The sequence below is a fragment of the Salmo salar genome, chromosome ssa11 (assembly GCF_905237065.1).
Source record: "Salmo salar chromosome ssa11, Ssal_v3.1, whole genome shotgun sequence".
In the NCBI taxonomy this organism is placed as follows: domain Eukaryota; kingdom Metazoa; phylum Chordata; class Actinopteri; order Salmoniformes; family Salmonidae; genus Salmo; species Salmo salar.
In genome coordinates this window covers 25008356-25030731 of record NC_059452.1, presented here as the reverse complement: position 1 = coordinate 25030731, position 22376 = coordinate 25008356, and the positions used below count along the sequence as shown (strand labels likewise).

General features: G+C 42.2%; 3 protein-coding genes and 1 long non-coding RNA gene across 5 annotated transcripts in view; 2 read left to right on the top strand and 2 right to left on the bottom strand.

Moving 5' to 3' along the window:
- The window catches only part of LOC106562320 (diacylglycerol lipase-alpha-like), a 42495-nt gene extending 31310 nt beyond the window's left edge, over positions 1 to 11185 (bottom strand). Inside the window, 1 exon segment of the mRNA XM_014127123.2 lies at positions 10366 to 11185. The gene's annotated coding sequence lies outside the window, so the exon portion shown is untranslated.
- A 1788-nt stretch (positions 11186 to 12973) lies between these two features.
- On the top strand, positions 12974 to 16557 carry LOC106562321 (uncharacterized). The gene is made up of 2 exons (XR_001319006.2): positions 12974 to 13157; positions 13999 to 16557. It is a non-coding gene; the product is annotated as an uncharacterized lncRNA (long non-coding RNA).
- A 565-nt stretch (positions 16558 to 17122) lies between these two features.
- Positions 17123 to 18323, top strand: LOC106562324 (DNA-directed RNA polymerases I, II, and III subunit RPABC5). The gene is made up of 3 exons (XM_014127129.2): positions 17123 to 17240; positions 17671 to 17788; positions 17944 to 18323. The coding sequence occupies exons 2-3, from the start codon at positions 17694 to 17696 to the stop codon at positions 18050 to 18052; spliced, it is 204 nt and encodes a 67-aa protein (XP_013982604.1). The 5' UTR covers positions 17123 to 17240; positions 17671 to 17693; the 3' UTR covers positions 18053 to 18323.
- On the bottom strand, positions 18320 to 22356 carry LOC106562322 (cleavage and polyadenylation specificity factor subunit 7). 2 transcript variants are annotated; one of them, XM_014127126.2, is made up of 9 exons: positions 21651 to 22356; positions 21123 to 21332; positions 20849 to 20952; positions 20288 to 20433; positions 19821 to 20175; positions 19570 to 19691; positions 19255 to 19402; positions 18914 to 19157; positions 18320 to 18743 (listed from the first exon to the last, which is right to left on the bottom strand). In XM_014127126.2, exons 1-8 carry the CDS (start codon positions 21732 to 21734, stop codon positions 18914 to 18916), a joined length of 1413 nt encoding a protein of 470 aa, XP_013982601.1. In that variant the 5' UTR covers positions 21735 to 22356; the 3' UTR covers positions 18320 to 18743. The 2 variants fall into 2 exon arrangements, with proteins under 2 accessions (XP_013982601.1, XP_013982602.1); XM_014127127.2 differs by having other exon boundaries at positions 19570 to 19688.
- Between the last annotated feature and the right edge of the window lie 20 nt (positions 22357 to 22376).

Here is a 22376-nt window from a genome sequence, read left to right as displayed (position 1 = left end):
GCAGGTTTAAAAAATATATACTTGTATATTGATTTTAAAGAAAGGCATTGATTTTTTATGGTTAGGTACACATTGGTGCAGCGACAGTGCTTTTTTCACAAATGCGCTTGTTAAATCACACGTTTGGCGAAGTAGGCTGTGATTCGATGAGAAATTAACAGGCACCGCATCGATTATATGCAACGCAGGACACGCTAGATAAACTAGTAATATCAACCATGTGTAGTTAACTAGTGATTATGTTAAGATTGATTGTTTTTTATAAGATACGTTTAATGCTGGCTAGCAACTTACCTTGGCCTCTTGCTGCACTCGTGTAACAGGTAGTCAGCCTGCCACGTGGCAGGCTCCTCGTGGAGTGCAACGTAAGGCAGGTGGTTAGAGTATTGGACAAGTAACCGGAAGGTTGCAAGATCGAATCCCCGAGCTGACAAGGTAAAAATCTGTCGTTCTGCCCCTGAACAAGGCAGTTAACCCACCGTTCCTAGGCCATCATTGAAAATAAGAATGTGTTCTTCACTGACTTGCCTAGTTAAATAAAGGTTAAATAAAAAAAATACAAAATCTGGCCACAATCGGTGTCCAAAAATGCAGATTACCGACTGTTATGAAAACTTGAAATCGGCCCTAATTAATTGGCCAGTCCGATTAATTAGTCGACCTCTAATAGGTAGCACACAGGAGGACATTTTTCTCTGTTAAGATCATTTCCTTTTGAATTTCTAGCCAAATGTAAAATGTTCCTGTTTTGATTAATGGAGTGAGTTAGGTCTGCTCTATACCAAATTAGCAAACCCGAGTCCCTTCCCTGTTTCGCACCGGGTAGTTTGGTGGATGGGACTAACCGCTCTCTGTAACCTAGAGGGCAACCAGTGGGTCCGTCTCCTCTATACCAGGTTTCTTGTTTGATGGCAATGTCTGTATTTCTGATTTCTTTGATGAATTCCGGATTCCTGCTCTTTAGGCCAAAGGCAGATGACCTCAGGCCTAGTGAAGATAGTGAAGGATTTGTGTTCCATAAAGTGCCCAATGTTGTTGGTCGTGTGGTTTGGCCTTAGGCCAGTAAGTGTGAGCAGAGCCTGCTGAGCATCTGGTACATGCCATTGGCTTGGGCTAGTGTAAGAGTGGGGTTTGGGCCCATTTTCCCGCTCACGACCTGGGCGTATGTGTGACTTCCATGTTGAGGCCCTCTTTGTGGGGGTGGGGTGCATGGGGTGGGCAGGAGGGGTATAGGTCTGATCTGAGGGGACCTAAACTCATCAGTCTATTCTTGTTCTGAGAAATGAAGGCTATTCCATGCAAAAAACTGAAGATCTCGTACAACGCTGTGTACTACTCCCTTCACAGAACAGCGCAAACTGGCTCTAACCAGAATAGAAAGAGGAGTGGGAGGCCCCGGTGCACAACTGAGCAAGAGGACAATTACATTAGAGTGTCTAGTTTGAGAAAGTCCTCAACTGGCAGCTTCATTAAATAGTACCCGCAAAAAAAACAAATCTCAATGTCAACTGTGAAGAGGCGACTCCGGGATGCTGGCCTTCTAAGCAGAGTTGCAAAGAAAAAGCCATATCTCAGACTGGCCAATAAAAAGAAAAGATGAAGATGGGGGAAGAGAACACAGACACTGGACAGAGGAACTCTGCCTAGAAGGCCAGCATCCCGGAGTTGCCTCTTCACTGTTGACGTTGAGACTGGTGTTTTGCAGGTACAATTTAATGAAGCTTCCAGTTGAGGACTTGTGAGGCGTCTGTTTCTCAATCTAGACACTAATGTCTAACTGTGGCAGTCTCCACGTGCCATTTGCATCAGGTGATGCTTTGCATTTCAGTTTGGTGAGCAAACATTTTCTCTCCCTCTCATAAAAGGATATCACTGCAAACACAAACAACTCGGTTAATCACTCCCATTACTGACATAAAGCTCTAAATTGTGGTATTTGTAAAGCTTTCTGTCAGGTGAGGTTAGCAAAAGGCTGATCTCATATAGGCTAGGCCTACTATTAAATCAAACAGAGAAAATTCATTTTCAAAAAGCTTGGTAACAACGGGTTAACTTCTTATCAAATTGAATGAGGTATTTTGTAAACATACTGCCTATCACCCTAGGTGGCCTTTTACCCGATAGAAAATCTCATAGTAGAGTAATTGAGGTGATTACCTATGACCCACACCCACCCACTCCAAACCATCAGCACTAACTTGGACCCACATTTCATTTCACAGCCATTTGAGGCCTGATGAATTTGAGGGGGTAGGAAAGAGGCAGGTATACTGGTAAGTTATTTGATGTGTGATAAGTAGATTAAATGCAGTCCAATTATCCTCAGTCCAATGCTTCAGCCTCTGTCAGTATGGCTGGTTGACATTTTTTGACACAATCTGAAAGCTAGCTGTCACCTCATCACAATGCCTTTGGAGGAGACTGTGTATACAGTGGGATCTGGAATTATTGGATCCATTGATAAAAATGAGCAAAAACATTTTTATAAAATAATACTGAGCAATATTGTGTGCCCCAAAAACAAATACAATTGTGTGCCCTAAAAATAAACATTTTCAGAGAAAGAGATTTTGTTAAACCAGTAATAGAAATAAATCTCTAAAAGGGCTCAAAAGTATTGGATCCCCCAGTTTTTAAAACTCCAGCACCCTCCAAGGATAACGACATTGAGCTTTAAAAAAAAAAAAAAAAAGATTAAATTGGAGAACACATTGGGATAGATCATAGACCATTCCTCCATACAGAATCCTTCCAGATCCTCGATATCCTTCATCTACGCTTATGGACTTGTGTGTGCTTGGGGTCATTGTCTTGCTGGAAGATTCACTTGCGGCCAGGTTTCAGCCTCCTGGCAGAGGCAACCAGGTTTTTGGCTAAAATGTCCTGGTACTTCGTAAAGTTCTTGATGTCATTGAGCTTATGCAGCACCCCTGGAGTTTGCTAAACGGCATTGGCACTTGGATTGGAACCGGTGCTATGGGTCATTTCCATGTACAGTCGTGACCAAAAGTTGAGAATGACAAATATTAATTTTCACAAAGTCTGCTGCCTCAGTATCTTTAGATATTTTTGTCAGATGTTACTATGGAATACTGAAGTATAATTACAAGCATTTCATAAGTGTCAAATGCTTATTGACAATTACATGAAGTTGATGCAAAGAATCAATATTTGCAGCGTTGACCCTTCTTTTTCAAGACCTGACATCCTGTCAATTAACTTCTGGGCCACATCCTGACTGATGGCAGCCCATTCTTGCATTATCAATGCTTGGAGTTTGTCAGAATTTGTGGGTTTTTGTATGTCCACCCACCTCTTGAGGATTGACCACAAGTTCTCAAATGGGATGGGGAGGTCTGGGGAGTTTCCTGGCCATGGACCCAAAATATCGATGTTTTGTTCCCCGAGCCACTTATGTATCACTTTTGCCTTATGGCAAGGTGCTACATCATGCTGGAAAAGGCATTGTTCGTCACCAAACTGTTCCTGGATGGTTGGGAGAAGTTGCTCTCGGAGGATGTATTGGTACCATTCTTTACTCATGGATGTGTTCTTAGGCAAACTTGTGAGTGAGCCCACTCCCTTGGCTGAGAAGCAACCCCACACATGAATGGTCTCAGGTTGCTTTTACTGTTGGCATGACACAGGACTGATGGTAGCGCTCACCTCGTCATCTCTGGACAAGCTTTTTCCGGATGCCCCAAACAATCGGAAAGGGGATTCATCAGAGAAAATTACTTTACCCCAGTCCTCAGCAGTCCAATCCCGTACCTTTTGCAGAATATCAGTCTGTCCCTGATGTTTTTCCTGGAGAGAAGTGGCTTCTTTGCTGCCCTTCTTGACACCAGGCCATCCTCCAAAGGTCTTCGCCTCACTGTGCGTGCAGATGCACTCACACCTGCCTGCTGCCATTCCTGAGCAAGCTCTGTACTGGTGGTGCCCCGATCCCGCAGCTGAATCAACTTTAGGAGACGGTCCTGGGGCTTGCTGGACTTTCTTGGGCGCCCTGAAGCCTTCTTCACAACAATTCAACCGCTCTCCGATCCGATAAATGGTTGATTTAGGTGCAATCTTACTGGCAGCAACATCCTTGCCTGTGAAGCCCTTTTTGTGCAAAGCAATGATGACTCCACGTGTTTCCTTGCAGGCAACCATGGTTGACAGAGGAAGAACAATGATTCCAAGCACCACCCTCCTTTTGAAGCTTCCAGTCTGTTATTCGAACTCAATCAGCATGACAGAGTGATCTCCAGCCTTGTCCTCGTCAACACTCACACCTGTGTTAACGAGAGAATCACTGACATGATGTCAGCTGGTCCTTTTGTGGCAGGGCTGAAATGCATTGGAAATGTTTTTGGGGGATTCGGTTAATTTACATGGCAAAGAGGTACTTTGCAATTAATTGCAATTCATCTGATCACTCTTCATAACATTCTGGAGTATATGCAAATTGCCATCATACAAACTGAGGCAGCAGACTTTGTGAAAATTTATATTTGTGTCATTCAAAACTTTTGGCCACAACTATAAAATGACCCATGAACAGCAACATGTTAATTTCATAGGAGCATGTCAAATTGGGTGTCAAATAAAAGCTATGAGTCTATTTAACATTGAGAAATTAAGGAATATATACACTTTTTTTGTTTAAGTTATCCAAAAAAAATAGAATAAGCAAAGGCTTCGATTTCTTGTCAAACATGAAAAATGAGTCTTAGAAAACCAACTGATATCAACACACATTTACACTAAACAAAAATTTAAAACGCAAGTGTTGGTCCCATGTTTCAGGAGCTGAAATAAAAGATCCCAGAAATGTTCCATACAATGCATATGCAGAAAATACCTCATACTGTAAAATAAGCTGGTGGATCTTTGATGACACTCAGGAGGCAGTGTTCTCCAATTTCATAAAACATTTTAGAAAAAGTCTTAGTGTGTGTCGTTTTCCTCACAATTGGAAGGTGTTGGAGTATTGAAAGGGGATCCAAACATTTTTACCTTTATTTTTTTTATCTTTTATAATTACTTGTTACACAAAATCTCATTCTCTGAGCAATTGTATTAGTATAAAATATATATTGTTTTTAAATTAAAACATTTTTTTAGCATACAATATAGCTCAGTATTTGTATTATTTTATACAGTCTTTTTTGCTCATCTTTATTAAGAGACTCAATAATTCCAGACCCCACTGTACATACACAAACATCATGCTAAAACATTGTGTGCATGGCTGTTTTTGTGGCCACGTGAACTAGCTGGTTCCATTCCTTCTGCCTCAAGCATCGTAGGGTATAGCACTGAGGGGTCATGGTTAAGAAGAGGAATTGAAAATCAAGGAACATTCTGCGCTGACTTTTATTGTTACACTTTCAAGTTATGTAGAGGAAACACTGAACAACTGTAATAATACATTTGATCCAATTCCTATAATAAATCCTTAAATACAGTAATCCAATTTCTTCTCATAAAACGGAGAAACCACACGGTTCTATACGACACAGGAAGACTATTTTCTCTGTCCAGAGTCCAAGACATCAAAATAAAGAGAGTCGCACACTCCATATATAAACTCCCAGTCATTTATTGGGTAAATCACCAACGTTTCAGCATCCAAAACGTTGATGATTGGCACAGTGATGCCGAAACGGTGATTTACCCAATAAATTACTGGGAGTTTATATATGGAATGTGCGACAATTTTATAGCTTATAGTTTATTCGCCGTTAGTCAGCACCTCCACATAAAATAATGTTCTCTGGGTGTGCGCCAGCTCATGTTTTTTATCAGACTCAAAAGACAGAGACTTCAGTGTACTTAATGCATAAGGAGTACGCACTAACAAGTGGGCTACACAATCAGAACGTCATATTAACACACATACATCCAAATGCATATACTATCACACAGTCACAGAATAGAGTGTGGAGGGAGGAGAGGTGAAAGGGATTGAGTGGGCGGGAGTGTGAGCGAAAGACAGAGAAAGAGGCAGAGGGAGAGTGGGAGTGAGTGGCACATGGCTTTCAGTCTAAAAAAGGGAAAGAGCGGCATGAAGCCAAAACCTGGATTAGCTAGATAAAGAATGGGGAGGAGGGAGAGGATAGGAGAGAAAATGTAGGTTTCTTCACTTTTGAAATGGTGCAAACGCATGACACTGCTTTCGCGGTCACAAACGTCTTCTAAAATATGAATAGTGAATGAGCGTGTGGGTAGAGCGAGAAGAGGGGGGGCAGGAAGATGAGAAGGAGAGACAGTAAAAGAGGGAGTGATTGGCTAGAGATTTCATGTTAAAGGTAGGCTGGATGGTGCATGGAAGAGGATGTCGTAATAAAAGAGAGGTGAAGGAGGAGGATGGAGGAGTAGGCCTACTAGGAGAAACAGAGGAGGAGAGCCTGTGACGAGTATATAGAAACTCACGAGAGAAAGAAAGAGAGAAGCTCTGTGTATAGTGTGACACTGACCCAGGCAGACAGAGAGAGTGCTGCACATGGAGGCTGGAGCAGACGGGTACAGGGCTGGGAGCCGAGAGACAGAGGGAGGGACAGTACCGCTCTGCCAGCCTGGGTTAACATCACCCTGTGGACTCACGATAACGTCCCAATCTCTCCCCTATTCATGCCAAACACCTCACCAATACACTTCACACTGCACCCTTAATATTCTCCTCAGTCCTCACACCACAAGGCTGAGCTCGCAAAATACACAACGCACTGGGAGTTCTCCCCCTATGCTTCCACAAACACCTGTGTCCTCTCACCACCACACACTAGAACAAATACAGTATGGGGCATTCAGTCAGGTCCATAATTATTGCCACCCTTGATACAGATGAGGAAAAAAAGACTGATCCCTCCCAATGTGTTCTCCCATCTCATAAAACATTTTAACAAAAAGGCTCAGTGCTGTTATTCTCGCAAGGTGAGGCATTGAAAACAGGGGTGGCAATCATTTTGACCATCTTCTTAAGAAAAAAATATTACTTGTTAAACTAAATGTATTTCTCTGAGAAATTGCATTTGTATAAAATAATTTCCCCCCAAAAAATGTTGCATAAAATATAGCTCAGTATTTGTATTAATTTATTATTGTCTTTTTTGCTGCCAAATTCTTGGTCCTAATGTATGACCATATGTGACTTGATAAGCTCCTAATAAACTGTATCTGTAAATTACTTAGCTAGTCAGTCATTCACAGTCCCTTTCTAGTCCAAAAATGCCATGACATCACAGTACTCCAGATAAAACCTCTCCCTCTTTGAATACAAAAACCGTCAATGACACACATTATGTGGTTTGGCACATTGAGGCTGTCAAAAAAAGGCACCCTATTCCCTTTATAGTGCACTACTTTTGACTAGGGTTTGTAGGGCTCTATAGAGAATATGGTGTCATTTCAGACACACTTTATGAAAGACACAACCGTCAGGAGAGGAGTGGAGAGGAGAGGTACTCTGTGGGGGTTGAGGAGTCAGCAGGGAGGGAGTAAGTGGAAGCAGGTGTAAACAAAACAGACAGTATTCCGTTGTGCTGTGGCTAGGAACCTCTTAGCCCCCTACTGTAGATCTAATGGATTATTAGGCTTTTAAATGGTTGTGTTTGTCAGACAGGGACACCAGGTTTCTGAGAAAAGCAGTTTCATTTCAAATATGGCCATACCACCAGTGTGATCTTTCCCATATTAGATTCAATCTGAAAGCATGATAGAAGTTGTATCTTTTATGTTGGAGAATTCTGTGTAAATTGTTGTCATGAAGTCCAGAATGTGACACTTGTTTGTTGTGATGGGAATTATTGGCTAGGGAGTGGTTGCTGTGAAATGACCAAAGCAAAAGCGCAATAGCACCTCTAATGGAAACAGATCTGTGCGTGTGCAACATGAACGTACATCTCACACACCACACATACACACTCCAGTCTCAACTCAGGTATTGAAATCAAGCTTGTTCCATAAATGATGGGAGAGGTTGAGAAAGAAAAAGTGAGTAAAACCTGTCCTCTTCTCACATGCGCTAAAAGAAAAGATCCTAGACATTTGTCATATGCACAAAACGCTTATTTCTCTCAACTTTTGTGCAGAAATTTGTTTACATCCCTGTTAGTGAGCATTTCTCATTTGCCAAGCTAATCCATCCACCTGACAGGTGTGGCATATCAAGAACCTGATTAAACAGCATGATCATTACACAGGTGCAACTTGAGCTGGGGACAATAAAAAGGCCACTCGAAAATGTGCAGTTTTGTCACACAACACAATGAGACATGTCTCAAGTTGAGGGAGCGTACAATTGGCATGCTGACTGCAGGAATGTCCACCAGAGCTGTTGCCAGAGAACTGAATGTTAATTTCTCTACCATAAACTGCCACCAACATTGTTTTAGAGAAATTGGCAGAACATCCAACCGGCCTCATAACCGCAGACCACGTGTAACCACACCACCCCAGGACCTCCACATCCAGCTTATTCACCTGTGGGATCATCTGAGACCAGCCACCTGGACAGCTGATGAAACTGTGGGTTTGCACAACCAAAGAATTTCTGCACAAGATGTCACAAACCGTCTTAGGGAAACTCATCTGAGTGTACCGGGCAGATTGCAGAGAGCGTGTATGGCGTCGTGTGGGCGAGCGATTTGCTGATGTCAATGTTGTGAACAGAGTGCCCCATAGTGGCGGTGGGGTTATGGTATGGGCAGGCATAAGGTACGGACAACGAACACAATTGCATTTTATCGATGGTAATTTGAATGCAGAGAGATACCATGATGAGATCCTGAGGCCCATTGTCGTGCCATTCATCCGCTGCCATCATCCCATGTTTCGGCATGATAAGGCACAGCCCCATGTCGCAAGGATCTGTACACAATTCCTCAAAGCTGAAAATGTCCCCATTCTTCCATGGCCTGCATACATTGAGCATGTTTGGGATGCTCTGGATCGACGTGTTCGATAGCGTGTTCCAGTTCCCGCCAATATCCAGAAACTTCGCACAGCCATTAAAGAGGAGTGGGACAACATTCCACAGGCCACAATCAACAACCTGATCAACTCTATGCGAAGGAGATGTGTCACGCTGCATGAGGCAAATGGTGGTCACACCAGATACTGACTGTTTTTCTGATCCACACCTCTATCTTTTTTTTAAGGTACCTGTGACCAATCGATGCATATCTGTATTCCCAGTCATATGAAATCCATAGATTAGGGCCTAATGAATTTATTTCAAATCGACTGATATCTTTACAGTATATGAACTGTAACACAGTAAAAAAATAAAAAATAAAATAAAAGAGTTTCTATTGGACAAATTTAGGTAGGTCCCCTATAGGTCCCACCCCATTTCGTTCCTGTTGCTTCCGTTTAAGAAACGTTTTGCAACAGAATCGGCATAATAAATACGCCCCTAGGTAAAACTGAGTCTGAATGCGAGATTACTACAGGGATTTAAACCTGCTTTAGGGGGCAAACTGGTCTCAAATCCACTGAACGTGACCGTAATCCATGTACACTGCATCTCTCTGCCCATTCATTGGCTTTTGTCCTCTAGTATAACAACATTCATAACAACTCTCTCCAAGTAGTAACAACTTTCAGGACATCACTTAGATCACTTTTACGCTACCGCAAACAGATCGTGCTTGATACACAGACATACACCTGTGATACAAACTCACATAGCTTACATGATCCACTTGTCCATGTTTGAGCCTTCATGAAAACATGCAGAGCACCTAGGGAAGATATTTTGGCACTCATGGAAATAAAGTGATTGTGACTGGGCATTCTATTGGTATGACATGTATTTCTCTCTGTAGGCCCAGCTATGAGGCTGATAAAAGGCTCTGTCTTCACACATTGAGCTACATGTGCTTTATCCAGTCTCTCTCCACCTGCTGCATGCCTGCACATGAGCATCATTGCCTGCCCTGTCCTGAAGGGTTATTGAGTGGAATACAAAAACACTGGACATTCTGCAGAAAGACTCCACAATGATGCAATAATAAAGGAGCAAAGACATGGTCGAGAAAAGGTTTGAATACATCTAGCCTAATCTTCGAGGTTTGCTGTGGGTTGAGCCTTCATTAAATCTACAATGGACCGGTCAACAATTGTTGGGCCATATAACCTAATGTCCGGATTTGCCTAATCTCTGCTATCACTTCCTAATCACCAAGGTAGGCAAAGCCAATACAAAAATCCTGTGAGATGATGGGTTTTTTTGTCGGGGGGGTATTAGTAATATTGCTACCCCAGTTGATATTTTAGAAAAGGGTATTGTCTAAATAGATAAGAAATCCAAGCCGTCACTGTATGACACCCCTCCCCAGCCCATTACATTGATCGGCCGTTGGGCTTCTTTCTCACCTGTATTGTGACGATGCCTTGCCAAGACCCACTGCATCTGTTCTGTTCGCTCTCCCATCCTACGCTTGTCCACCTCGAGCTCACCTCAACGCGGACCTGGACCAGTGCTCTGCCAGGGATAAACCCTGTAAAATACCGCAGCGACAATATTGCGCTGAACCGTGGCTGGCAGAACACACACGTACTTCCCTATGAATCCAGCCACTGTACTTCAAGTGAAAGGTTCCACAGGAATCCGGGCCAGGCAATCAGATAAGATTCGCAGCTGGATCATACCGTAACCTAGAGTCAAAACCGTGCAGACACGCGCTCCATTTACTATGCCATGGTATTCAAGGTCTTGATTCTTCGATAAATTGCAACACGTCGTCGATATGTAGAATATCCGCTGCCCGATGTCTCTTCACGCCATGTATGAGTGCCGGGAGGTTCATCCATACAATGTTTCTCACTGACATACAGTGAAGTTGAATAAATAAATCGCTACACAATGTTTTTATATTGTGTGTATCATATGTGACAACCAACCGGACAACTCCCGATCCCAATCGGGCTACTGGAGTAGCGGTTCCCGATAAATTGGTTGTTTTAATACCAGCCTTCAGACCAATTTTTACCCCTGAAAAGATACGTCGTTTCTATTCCCATTCCCTATTCCGCAGCTGCGGATCAAAAACCGAATCACCACTGCGCCATTTACGTAGGAACTTTACGTCATCCATCACCCTACGAGAGAGCCAGTTGGATTTGCGTCGTTCTCGCAGGCTTCGGCGATTGTAGACACTGTATAAATCGCTGCCATACTGTGAAATGCACGACTGGTGGTTTGTGAATATCGAGGAATCTCCAACTATAGAGTTTGGGCGTGGACTCGCGTCATTTCCTGAGCTAGACTTTATTAAATAGGTGTGCCCTGCGCTCACACTGGCTCTAAATGCAAAACATGGGTTGACCACATTTTCTTTAAAACATCAGCAAAACAAATATTATTACAGGCACATAATTAGCCAAATGCATTTGCCATAAATAGGCAAACAATATTAGCCTACACAACTTGGGAAGGCTACCCTAAAGCCATCAGTCTGCTGCGACTCCAAGAGCTTTGGGTCATTTGTCCAAGGCAGACTGGCAGGCATCACCCAAAAATAGAAATAAGTTGTCTGAAATATTCATTCTTAGGAATGTTGGCACTGTTGACAATAGTCCTACTTGAAATCCCAAATGGATACTTATTTTCAGAGATGTAAGTTTATTGTTGTATATAACACATAATCATCAGCCCATCTTACAGTATAGGCTACAAGACATAGGCACAAAACCTGACTGTTGGCATTGGCATTGTATTGACATTTATTTGAGTATTGACTGAGCCCTGCTGGCCATGCTTGTTAAAGTCATACATTACTGCTGTGTGTTTTAGGAATGCAGAAATGTTGCTATAGGCATCTGCCAGGATGTTCCTCCTACTATAAGTCATCCTGCTATATCCTGCTTCCTCCCTTATATTAGTATTATTAGTACATGGAGGTAACCACCTAAATGCATTACTACAGTGGTGAGAAAAGGTTTAAATGTTATTATTTAATTGTCAAAAACAAGACAAAAGCAGCCAGGCCCAGAAAACATCTAATGGGGAGTTTGAATATTTTATTTATTATTTTTTAAATCTCATACTTGGATAGATGAGGGCTATAGCTGACTGATGAAAATCAGACAGCTCAATAATCACAGTAGACTTGTCGGTAGAATACAATGGTAGGCAGGTATCCTTGCGGTTAAGCGTGTTGGGCCAGAAACCAATGGTTTTCTGGTTTGGATCCCAGAGCAGACTAGATGAAAAATCTGTTGATGTGCCCTTGAGCAAAGCACTTCACCCTAATTGCTCCTGTAAGTCACTCTGGATAAGAGCATCTGCTAAATGACAAAAATGACAATGTAGGCATACAGTAGTTTTCCACTGAACTAGGGCTGTATTATTTGAATGATGTCATCCCCTTAGCATCACAGGGAGATATTTTATTTAGATACAGTCAAGGTCAGGGATGCAAGAAAGTACTTAACTGAAGCCATGTACTGAACACACTTGAGATAAAATTCGAAACACACAAACAACAAGCATATTTGCCCCTTTGGGGCGGCAGCGTAGCCTAGTGGTTAGAGCATTGGACTAGTAACTGAAAGGTTGCAAGTTCAAATCCTGAGCTGACAAGGTACAAATCTGTTCTTCTGCCCCTGAACAAGGCAGTTAACCCACTGTTCCTAGGCTGTCATTGAAAATAAGAATTTGTTCTTAACTGACTTGCCTAGTTAAATAAAGGTAAAAAAAATAATAATATTTTTTCCTTTACAAATGTGACAGTGACTCAGAAACACACACATTATGAGACACATTGGGTATGCAAATCTTTGACTTGTATTATATATTTGTACAGTATATACAATTTAATCACCATTGTTATAATTATTATAGTAGGCTTCTACAATAATTTATTTTAAAATACATCCTAAGCTCTAGGGCTAGGCAGAGAGAGATACAGTAAATTGAACCAAGACACAATGCAGTCTAAAGATATGGACACCCCCACTGATTTCAGCCCAGATGGTACATCCCAGTCCTTCTCCTTTACCTCCCTCTGTTTTCACTGTGCCCTCCATCTCTTTACTTACTCTCGCTCTCTGTCTTGAGGACATTACTAATTTCCTTCTGACAGCCTTTGAGCAGCAATTCCATCCCTCCATCCTTCCGGCCATTGTTACAGAGCTGTTGGAGAGGAGAACAGAATTGCCTGAGGGTATGTACTCCCAGATTTCTACCTCCTCCCCTTCATGCAATTTCAGTATTTTGGTCTATGGGATTATCATGGCCTGTGCTGCTCCTATCTTCATATCCTGTGCCAGCATCGAGCATCCTCAGATGCATCCATTATAGTATCTCTCTGTTTTTTCTGTAATTCCTCTCTCTCGTTCTTATTTTCCTGCCTTTGGATAATTCTGTATCCCCACTATGTTATTACTCTCTCCTCTCCTTATTCCTGTCTGCTTTCCTCCATCTTGACCTCCATTAACAGTACATACTGTATGACTCATGCCATTTTAGAGATAGACAGAGAGAGAGGGAGATAAATAAATAAATATACAGAGACAATATTTATTGCTTGCTGAGACTGGATTAACACTTGTGTCAGACAGTGTGGGGAGTGCAGAAGACATGCATGCACCTCTGTGCCTCTGTCAAATGGGCTCTTTTTTTAGCAGCTGCAGCAGCAGCGTGATTACTCCGTCTGTTACAAAACGTGCAGTTAACTTTCCCATGAGATTGCTCTTGACAGGATGCTGGACTTAAAGTGTTGCTTCCACTGGAAGTTTGTTCTACAGATGTAATAAACAAACCAGTTAATGTATATAGCAGGGACAATATGTTTCTGTTTATGTCATCTTGTCTGTCAAGGTCACATGATGGCCCTGCTGACATGAGGCTTTTGCTTCATTCTGCAGTGAATAAGGAGGTGTATAATACTTCCTGTGTATGTTGATGCTCCTTGTCGGTATAATAACACCAGGGGACAGTAGAGCAGATAACAGAGTCTAATCTGTGTGATTATCTGTCTGCCTCTGTTTGCTGTTTTCCATCAGTGAAGCAGCGCTGACCTGAAAGACACTCCTGACCAACCCCACCTCTGTTTCTGGATCCTATGGAAGCCAAGGCTAAGAGCGGGGCACCAGCGCCCAAGGCATCCTCTAAAGCAGAGAAGACGGAGAAGAAGGAGGCAGCTCCCCCTAAAAAGATTGACCCCGCTCAAGTAGAGGCTCCACCCCCAGCGGCCCCTGTGGAAGAGCCTCAAGTGGAGGATGGATCAGCTGAACCAGAGGGCGAGGAGGCAGCAGAGGCCAGTACGGACTCCCTGGAAAGCCTGAAGCCCTTCCTCATTGGTGGTGCCATCATCGCTGCTGGTGCCATCCTGTTGGGGGCACTGTTGTTGGCACGAAGAAATTAACCACCACCACCACTCATCATCAAAACCTATTGGTCGATGGGTTAACGAGTCACTTGCTGATTGGTTCACAGACTATCATGCAGCTGGTAGAGATGGGGGATGGGGAGCCACTGTGCTTCTTAAGTTTAATTCAGTCTGACCTTTCTTGTAGTGAATATAAACATCAGTGAACATTCAAGTAATACATTTTTGGGCCCCTGCTAGTATACTCATGCATGAATTTGCTCCACCCCTCTAACTGCACCTACTTATAGCTCTACAGGCTTTTAATCACCATACAAATGCAATCCAACAGTTACACTGGACACACACATATATACAGTACTTGAATACCCTATTTATCCAGTATGCACTGATAAACATTTAGATGTTTCTGGGTCTACTAATACATAAGTTAGAAGTAGAAATACAGTAACTTTATATTGTTTGATTTGAAAAAGGTCATATGAAGTGAAGTATGAAGTATATTAAACATACTATTGTGAGTGCCTAGCAGGTTTGGGGTCAATTTCATATAAATTCCAGTCAATTCAGGAAGTACACTGACATTCCAATTCTCTTGAATCGTTTTTAATATAGAACGTTTGGAATTTAAATTTAGTTTAATTTCTGAATGGAATTTAAATGAAATTGATCCTAACCCTGGTGCCTAGTATGTGTTATTTCTATGTTCGTATTGCTTTTGATGTAAATACATGGTCCCTGCAGATCAGATGTGAACCCTTATGAATAACGGTTTTAGACCAGGAGATATCGTTATATAACGGTTTTAGACCAGGAGATATCGTTATATAACGGTTTTAGACCAGGAGATATCGTTATATCAATTCAGGGGAAGTTGCATGGTTTTGGGAAGGCTGTGTGTAAGTGAAGTTAGCAATGGCAGATAGTGTGACAGATGAAGTCACTTAAATAATTGTTTGTGATAGACTTCCATTTCTGTCTCAACTGATGCTGAGGTAATAACAATTCATAGTCAAATTGCCCCATCTCCAAAATCAATATGCACAGTGAGAATATAGTCACAGTTATGCCTGGCTGCCTGTGTTTATGACCCTGGTGACACAAATGGAGTATAAACCAAAAGTATATACATATACACTGAATTGTGCTAAATAATATATTTTAACCCTATGTGTTAACACTGTAATCCCTTGGTGTGTCTATTTGTCAAATGTATTAACAGCTTGCTTACTATAATTTCTCTGGATAAATAGTGTAGCCTCTATTTATTTGAAGACCATACATGTTCGAGTGATAGTGCGAGAGACTGTGCAGCTACTGTAATAGTACTGTACATTGTATGTATGAATTTCGATTCAGAATGAAAATATTCTACATGCAATATGTGGTGTACCAATGTATGTAGTAGCTTGGTCAGTCATGCTCAGCAAATCAGCATATACACAAATATATTACATCCATCTCCAACCTCCTGGAAAGCTTTGAAAGTATGATGAAATGATGATAATACATGCATTACGGTTTATTTTGTAATACATTAATATTTTTTGATAGTTTGATAAACCTAGAATCCAAGTAGAAAGCATGCATTATTGATGGGAGTAGAGAAATAGCTGGATTTATTTAGTAGATAAACTGAGATTGTTTCATCTGTTGTTTCCCTATTCATTACAGAGAAGCACTCCTATTTTTGATAACAGACAAACATTTTTTTTTAAATCAGAGGCCTAGGAGATTTAACACCCAATCAAACATCTTGCTTGAATACTGGCATGTAGCGTACCATGATGCAATATAAATACCTTCAGCACACCAACAGAACAGACACATATTCTGCAGGTACTTGTTCAAATAGCCTAGTCATCACGTCACAGAGTACTAAATAAAATCTATCAGTTATTTTCCTTGGTCTCAAAGAGCGTATAAATGCAATAATTCCAGTAGTACTCCACATTTTAGCACATGTTCTGTATGATATTAAAATAATGGTAATGATAGTGAAATGTTGATGGGTAATACTATTGTGAATGGAGAATGAGAACCAGATGATAATGATGTGATAGTGGTGATTACGATGGGGATTAAACCTATATTTTCTTGATATCCCAGCTCCCTATAGAACATATTTTCCCTCTTGCACACTCCCTCCCCTGCCCCCAAAGCTCCTTGTGTAAATCCAAATGGTTGTCTTGTGACTTGACCTGACCTTTATTAAAGGCAATGAACCAGCTTGCATAGACTCAAGGATCTCTTTGATAGCTGTGAATATTTTGTGTCCTACACTCTCCACCAATATAATTAGCTAGGGTTCATTGTGTTGAGAATGATGTACTCCTTTCATTGTTTCCTTTCCTCCATCATCACTGATATGAATAGGACTGACTGCCTATAGGCTGTATTATGTCCACCACTCACATGTTAGCGGTCATGAAAAGGAGACAAATTGTAGAAGCCATAAAGAAGAAATAGGATATATCCAGGGGCTTTTAAATGTTACCATGCTGGCCAATAAGGTTTCTAAACACCGTGCTGTTTAAAAAAATCTGAATTCTCAAAGAGATACAGTAACCAGTTCCAGATGTGACTCGTGTGAATCTAGTATTGGACTAGTCCAAAATAGAAAACTGAGGGGAGAGTCATATTCTAAACAGAGCCCTAATATCTTCGGAAAATCGAATGTGTACCATGAAAACATCAACATGTTAAGGTAAATGGAGCTATGAATGAGAGGTAAATGGAGTTATGAATGAGGCGCAGCGCATTCAATTCGATCAAACCTTTCTAGAACCCCCTGTAACGTTGCAGCCCCTGAACATGCCCCAGTATTGAGGGAGGAGCGACGCGCATTAGCTACATGTTCTTCCTGTGTGCGTTCTTGTCTGTTTGCAAGGGTTACTGCAGAACATCTACTTTACAGTGAGTCGATATCTACTTTATTGTATGAGTCTATTTAGCCATGATATAAAACACATTGGTAAACATGGCTGTTTTATGCTAACACTTTTTTGTTAACTAGCTAGCTATATGCAACGTGTTTGAAAATGTGTGCGCTAGCAAGTACTGTGTAACGTTAGCTAGCACGCCGGTTTACATGTCCACGCTAAGACTGAGCGTCAGTAAACCATAGCTGTCAAGTTATCTACAAAATTGATAGGCTATGCGGTTTCGTTCAGTTACGCATTTATCATTGAATAGTTACCTTTTTCTTCAAGCCACAATTCTGCCGTTGGCTGGCTAGCCTAACATTAACTACATGTTTTATGTCATTTAGCAGACGCTCTTAATCAGAGCAATTTACAGCAGAGTGCATACATTTTTCGTATTTCTGTTGCTAATTTATTTTCAGGGCCCCAGTCGAAAGTAATCAAAATGATTATCCCGGTCCGGTGCTTCACCTGTGGGAAAATCGTTGGTAATAAATGGGAGGCATACCTTGGCCTCCTACAAGCTGAATACACTGAAGGGTGAGACACCTGTTTGTTGTGGTCATCGTTTACATTTATTTCCCTAAGATGAAACCCTTTATGAAAATATATTGTAGTGCTAATTTATTTCATCTGATATTTTTAATAGCTGATAAACAAACTCTCTTGTCTGCTCCCTTTTGTTTGGTTGGCAGTGATGCCCTTGATGCTCTTGGTCTGAAGAGGTATTGCTGTCGGAGGATGCTGCTGGCCCATGTAGACCTTATTGAGAAGTTGCTGAATTATGCACCCCTGGAGAAATGATGGATACAACAACCACAAGAATCATCTGGCTTATTTATGGACAAGCCCTGGCTGACAGCCAGGGAGGCAGTGCACCCTGATGGATTGACATCCTCAAGAGACTATTTTCACACCTGGTTTGAATTGTACATTTTTGTTGTTGGCTACAGCCACTTGCCATGTAATTTACATTATTGTGTAAATAAACAAGACGGGAGGCCAACCCCTTTAAGCAGCATGGTCCTCTTGTGAAACAATCCCTTTTTGCAATAAATACACTTGTTCCAATTCATTTTAACAGCCTTTTTTAATTGGTTCAAATTTGATACAAAAGAAGGGGGAAGAGAAAAAAAACCACTGCACAGTTCAACATATAAAAAAATGTACCTCTGCTTTGTGCATGCCGGTGTGGCAAACAATATAAGTTGCAGCCACGACCCTGAAACCGTCAATTTATAATAAAAAAATAAAATTACAAAGACAGTAACACTAAGAGGGGGTTGGTGATGGCTGAGATCAGAAGATTATGATAAGGTAAAATGCTTGGTGGCTGCTGAGTAACAGGGAAATGTGAACAGGGGGCTATGGACATTCATTTTGTCTCACCATCAGTTCATCCATTATCCCAGACTTTTCAGCAGCTTGGTGCAGAAATAAAGTCCTGCCTACCCTCCTATTCAGCCTGACAGGGACAAAGACCACCTAGAATGTCCTGGGGGAAAAAAATACAAAAGTTCTGTCAGGAGTGTGTAAATACAAAGGGTTGACTGAAAACAGGTGCTTGGCAATTAGAGGCGGTGGTGTGAGTAAGTGGTGGTAGTCTGTAGATTACAGAATTAGAGGGGAGACGTGTTGGAGATACGACAGGGTCAGAGAGCTTACCTAGCGGTGCCGCTCGCGGTGCTCCCTATGTCTATCTCGTTCCCGAACACGCTCCCGGTCTCTCCCATCTCTCTCCCCACTTAGGGAGCGTTCTCGGTGCCGGCGGGACATTCCTGCAGCCTCCCATTCCTGGCTGTAGGACTCTTCCCTTTCTTCCCTTCCTCTGCCTCTGTCCCGTTCTCTTTCCCTGTCCCGCTCTCTATCTCGGGAACGGTGTTCTCTGTCACGGGAGCGGTGTCTTTTCCTACAAAGAGAACAAGTTAGGAGTGAGGCCACATTACAATATCCATTTGTGATGAAAGAACTGTCCATGAGGTCGAAACAATTTTTCCAGCACTGACCTGGAGCCATAAGACTTGCTCTCGATGGAGAAGAGGCAGTCTTTCAGAGAGGTGACCAGCGCTCGACAGCGCTCGTCTCCATACACTCTTGACTGCTTGATGACAGCAATGGCAGTCAAAAGGGTCTCAATGGCCAGGGGCATGTCTCCTAAATGAGACGAGGTTACAGAGTTTATTACAACAACAGGATTTAAGATGACCATGATCTGCATTGTGTACTGCACATGTCAATGTCTTTGGGTCTCTAGTCTAGATCTATCATCATGAATCTGTATTCGAGTGTCTACTGTAGGCATTTTTCAGTGAGAGTCTAACCGGCAGTAGCTCCAGACACAGCCTTGGTGATGGCGCTGCTGGCGATTGCTCGGTTTCTGTTCATCAGCTCATCAAACTCTCCCTCTGGCATTTGGGGTGTGGGCGCTTCACTGTCCCTGCTGCTAGAGAAAGAGACACTCCCTTGCTCATCATCAGCATACATGCATACATATCCATACAACTTGTGATAGACATGTTTACCAATTAATACAAAATCATTCCAGAATATAAAGTACAGTGGAAGAGCTCACTTGTGCCGGTTGTACGATGTGTTATGTTGTTGACTGTAGTTGTCGTGTTGTGCTGGAGGAAAGAAGGCAGGGTTGAGATGCAGGGAGGGAGGAGGATGGCTGGGGAGACGTAGAGGTGGTGGAGGGAAAAGGTGGGGCATGGGGGGAGGAGGGATGTGTGGGGGAAGGTGAGGGAAAAGAGGAGGAGGCAGCCTAAAGTATGGGACTGACAGAGGGGGAGGTTTGTTGTGAATGTGTTGGGGGTGGATAGTGTGAGGGACAGTGGAGTGGTTCTGGTTGAGCACAGGAGGGGAGACGGAGGCGTTTTTGTCTCCAGTATCTGACGACTCCTTTGAGTTAGAGCGCTGGGGGACACCTATGGAAAAGGAGGAGGGACAGTTTGATTTTGTTTCTATGGCAGCATTGGATATCGCTTCCGAGAAAGACTTGAGTACCTATTTATTTGCTGTAAGTAGATGTGTGCTTACGTTTATTAGCCTGGGCTTCAAACACGGCAAGATTCTGGCGTGTGGCAAAGCGGCAGTCCACCTTTTCTCCATTAACATTACAATTTGGCAAAGTCTCCAGCAACCTCTGCAATGACTCTTCTGTGGCCACCACTACCTCAGCGTATCTATAGAGATAAAAGACAAATATCAGCTAGTATACTTTGTTACCAGCTGGATAGAAAGGCTATTCCAGAGCTTTGAAAGGCCTTCACAACATAATCGACTAGCCATCAGTAGACCACCAGAGCAGCCTTGTCCAGTTCTTCAGGGTCTGGAGACAACACTTTGGCTCTGGATCATGCACAGATAATAAATAATAAAACGTTGGTAGTCATCTGTAAGATCTGTATTTAGCTTAGCTACTGGAGCATCATATTTATTTGAAGACTAATTTGACTCAATAGGTGTCTGTCTCCAGGTCTCCCTAGAACACCATGGCCAGACCCAGTCATGAAATGACGAAACACCCAGTTAATAAACAGTGAAGAAATAGATCACATTAGATTAGAATGATGCCCAGTGGATAGGCCTAACTCTCACCCTCTGGACTGGCCATTAGCTCTGTTCTCAGCAAATTTGATCTCCACAATGTCCTTCACACCCAAGGTGCGAGCCACGTTAATAAGGTCTTTGTCAGAGGTCCACTGATGAGAGAGGTAAAGGAGTACAAAGGAGAGGAAGAGGGAGAAGATGAGTAAAAATTAAGAATAGGGACAGAAAGGTAATAGGCCTAGATGGCTGTATCTCATTACAGAACATAGGCTAATAGATTAGCAAACTGGATTGAAGGTAATGGTGGTGGTGGGAGACTCACCCAGGAGAAGTTGCCCACATATACAGCCAGTCTCTTGTTCCACACCCCACTGTAAGTGTACATTATTGCTGGTTTGCTCTCCTCTTTCGTTGGCTGGTCCTTGCTGAGAGGGATAGCATCTTCTGAGAATTTCCTTTCCTGGCTCACAGAGCCAGTGAGCACGTCATCGTAAAGATCACTTGCCTCTGCTGTTGTTGCAAAATCTCCATCCTATAGAGAGAGAAAATGTACAGAAGACAGGTATAATCCCTCAATGCCTAGTTTATCACTCACAATGACCATCCCTGAAAAATCTGACAAACTACAAGAGAACAATAACCTCCACATTTGTATTGTTGATATCAAGGACAAGAAATGGAATAGTATGACTTTTGACATTAATTAATGTAAGATGTTGACATGCTGGTCATGCTAAAATCAGACCTCATCCAACAAGTTATTTTAGTTCCCACTTCAAGAATCTTCTGCATTCACTTTCAGCTTCTCACAACTACAGCTCTTTTCATAATCTCTCTCGGCCCGTCTCACCTCCCCGTTGTTTTGACTGAACTTCTCGTCGTAGATGTCTATGAGGTCAGTTGTACCACCACCATCGGCCGCTTTAGCCGCCATCCCGAGTCCTGGGTTGGCACTGCAGCCTGTGGCAACGTTTTCTCTCAGTAATCGACACTTGACAATAAACGCAAGGAAATAACTAAAGGTGCATATTTTGCACCTTTCCGTGCGTCTATGTTTTATTGATGTAGCTAGTCCAGCTGGCTAACGTTACCCAGTTAGCGCCTCAATATTGTTTAAATAACTAGCGAGGTAGCGAACGTTAGCGAAATGGCTAACTAGCATCACCTCGCATTCCCTCCCATTGCAGGGAAGCTGGCGTGGACGGAATACCAAAGGCAAACAAATAAATTACCAACCCTGATTAAAAAGTAAACAAATATTATACTTTCAAAATGTGATATAATTGTTATGGAAGTCCACATGCAAAAACTGATAACATTCAGATAAACACTCAGCTAGCTTGTTGCCGCTACATCAGAACAGAAGCGGAATCGAAGAGTGCATCTCAAATATCTCCCGTGTAAAACAGGCATGATATTACGAGGTTCCGTAAACATTATTTAGCTATCAGCTAAATAATATATGTTGTTACATACGTGAATATATAATGTAAATGTGAGACATGTTGATACACTTATTATTGTTTAACATGCATTTCAGGAACCATTCGGAAGAAGTAATAATTTCCCTTACCAA

Coding starts and splice junctions, on each gene's coding strand:
- LOC106562324 (XM_014127129.2), top strand. CDS start 17,694: ATGATTATCCCGGTCCGGTGCTTCACCTGTGGGAAAATCGTTGGTAAT. Junction 17,789..17,943: donor CAAGCTGAATACACTGAAGG/GTGAGACACCTG, acceptor TTTGGTTGGCAG/TGATGCCCTTGATGCTCTTG.
- LOC106562322 (XM_014127126.2), bottom strand. CDS start 21,734: ATGGCGGCTAAAGCGGCCGATGGTGGTGGTACAACTGACCTCATAGAC. Junction 20,953..21,122: donor ATGTGGGCAACTTCTCCTGG/GTGAGTCTCCCA, acceptor CTCTCTCATCAG/TGGACCTCTGACAAAGACCT. Junction 19,403..19,569: donor TGTGTCTGGAGCTACTGCCG/GTTAGACTCTCA, acceptor CGTCTCATTTAG/GAGACATGCCCCTGGCCATT.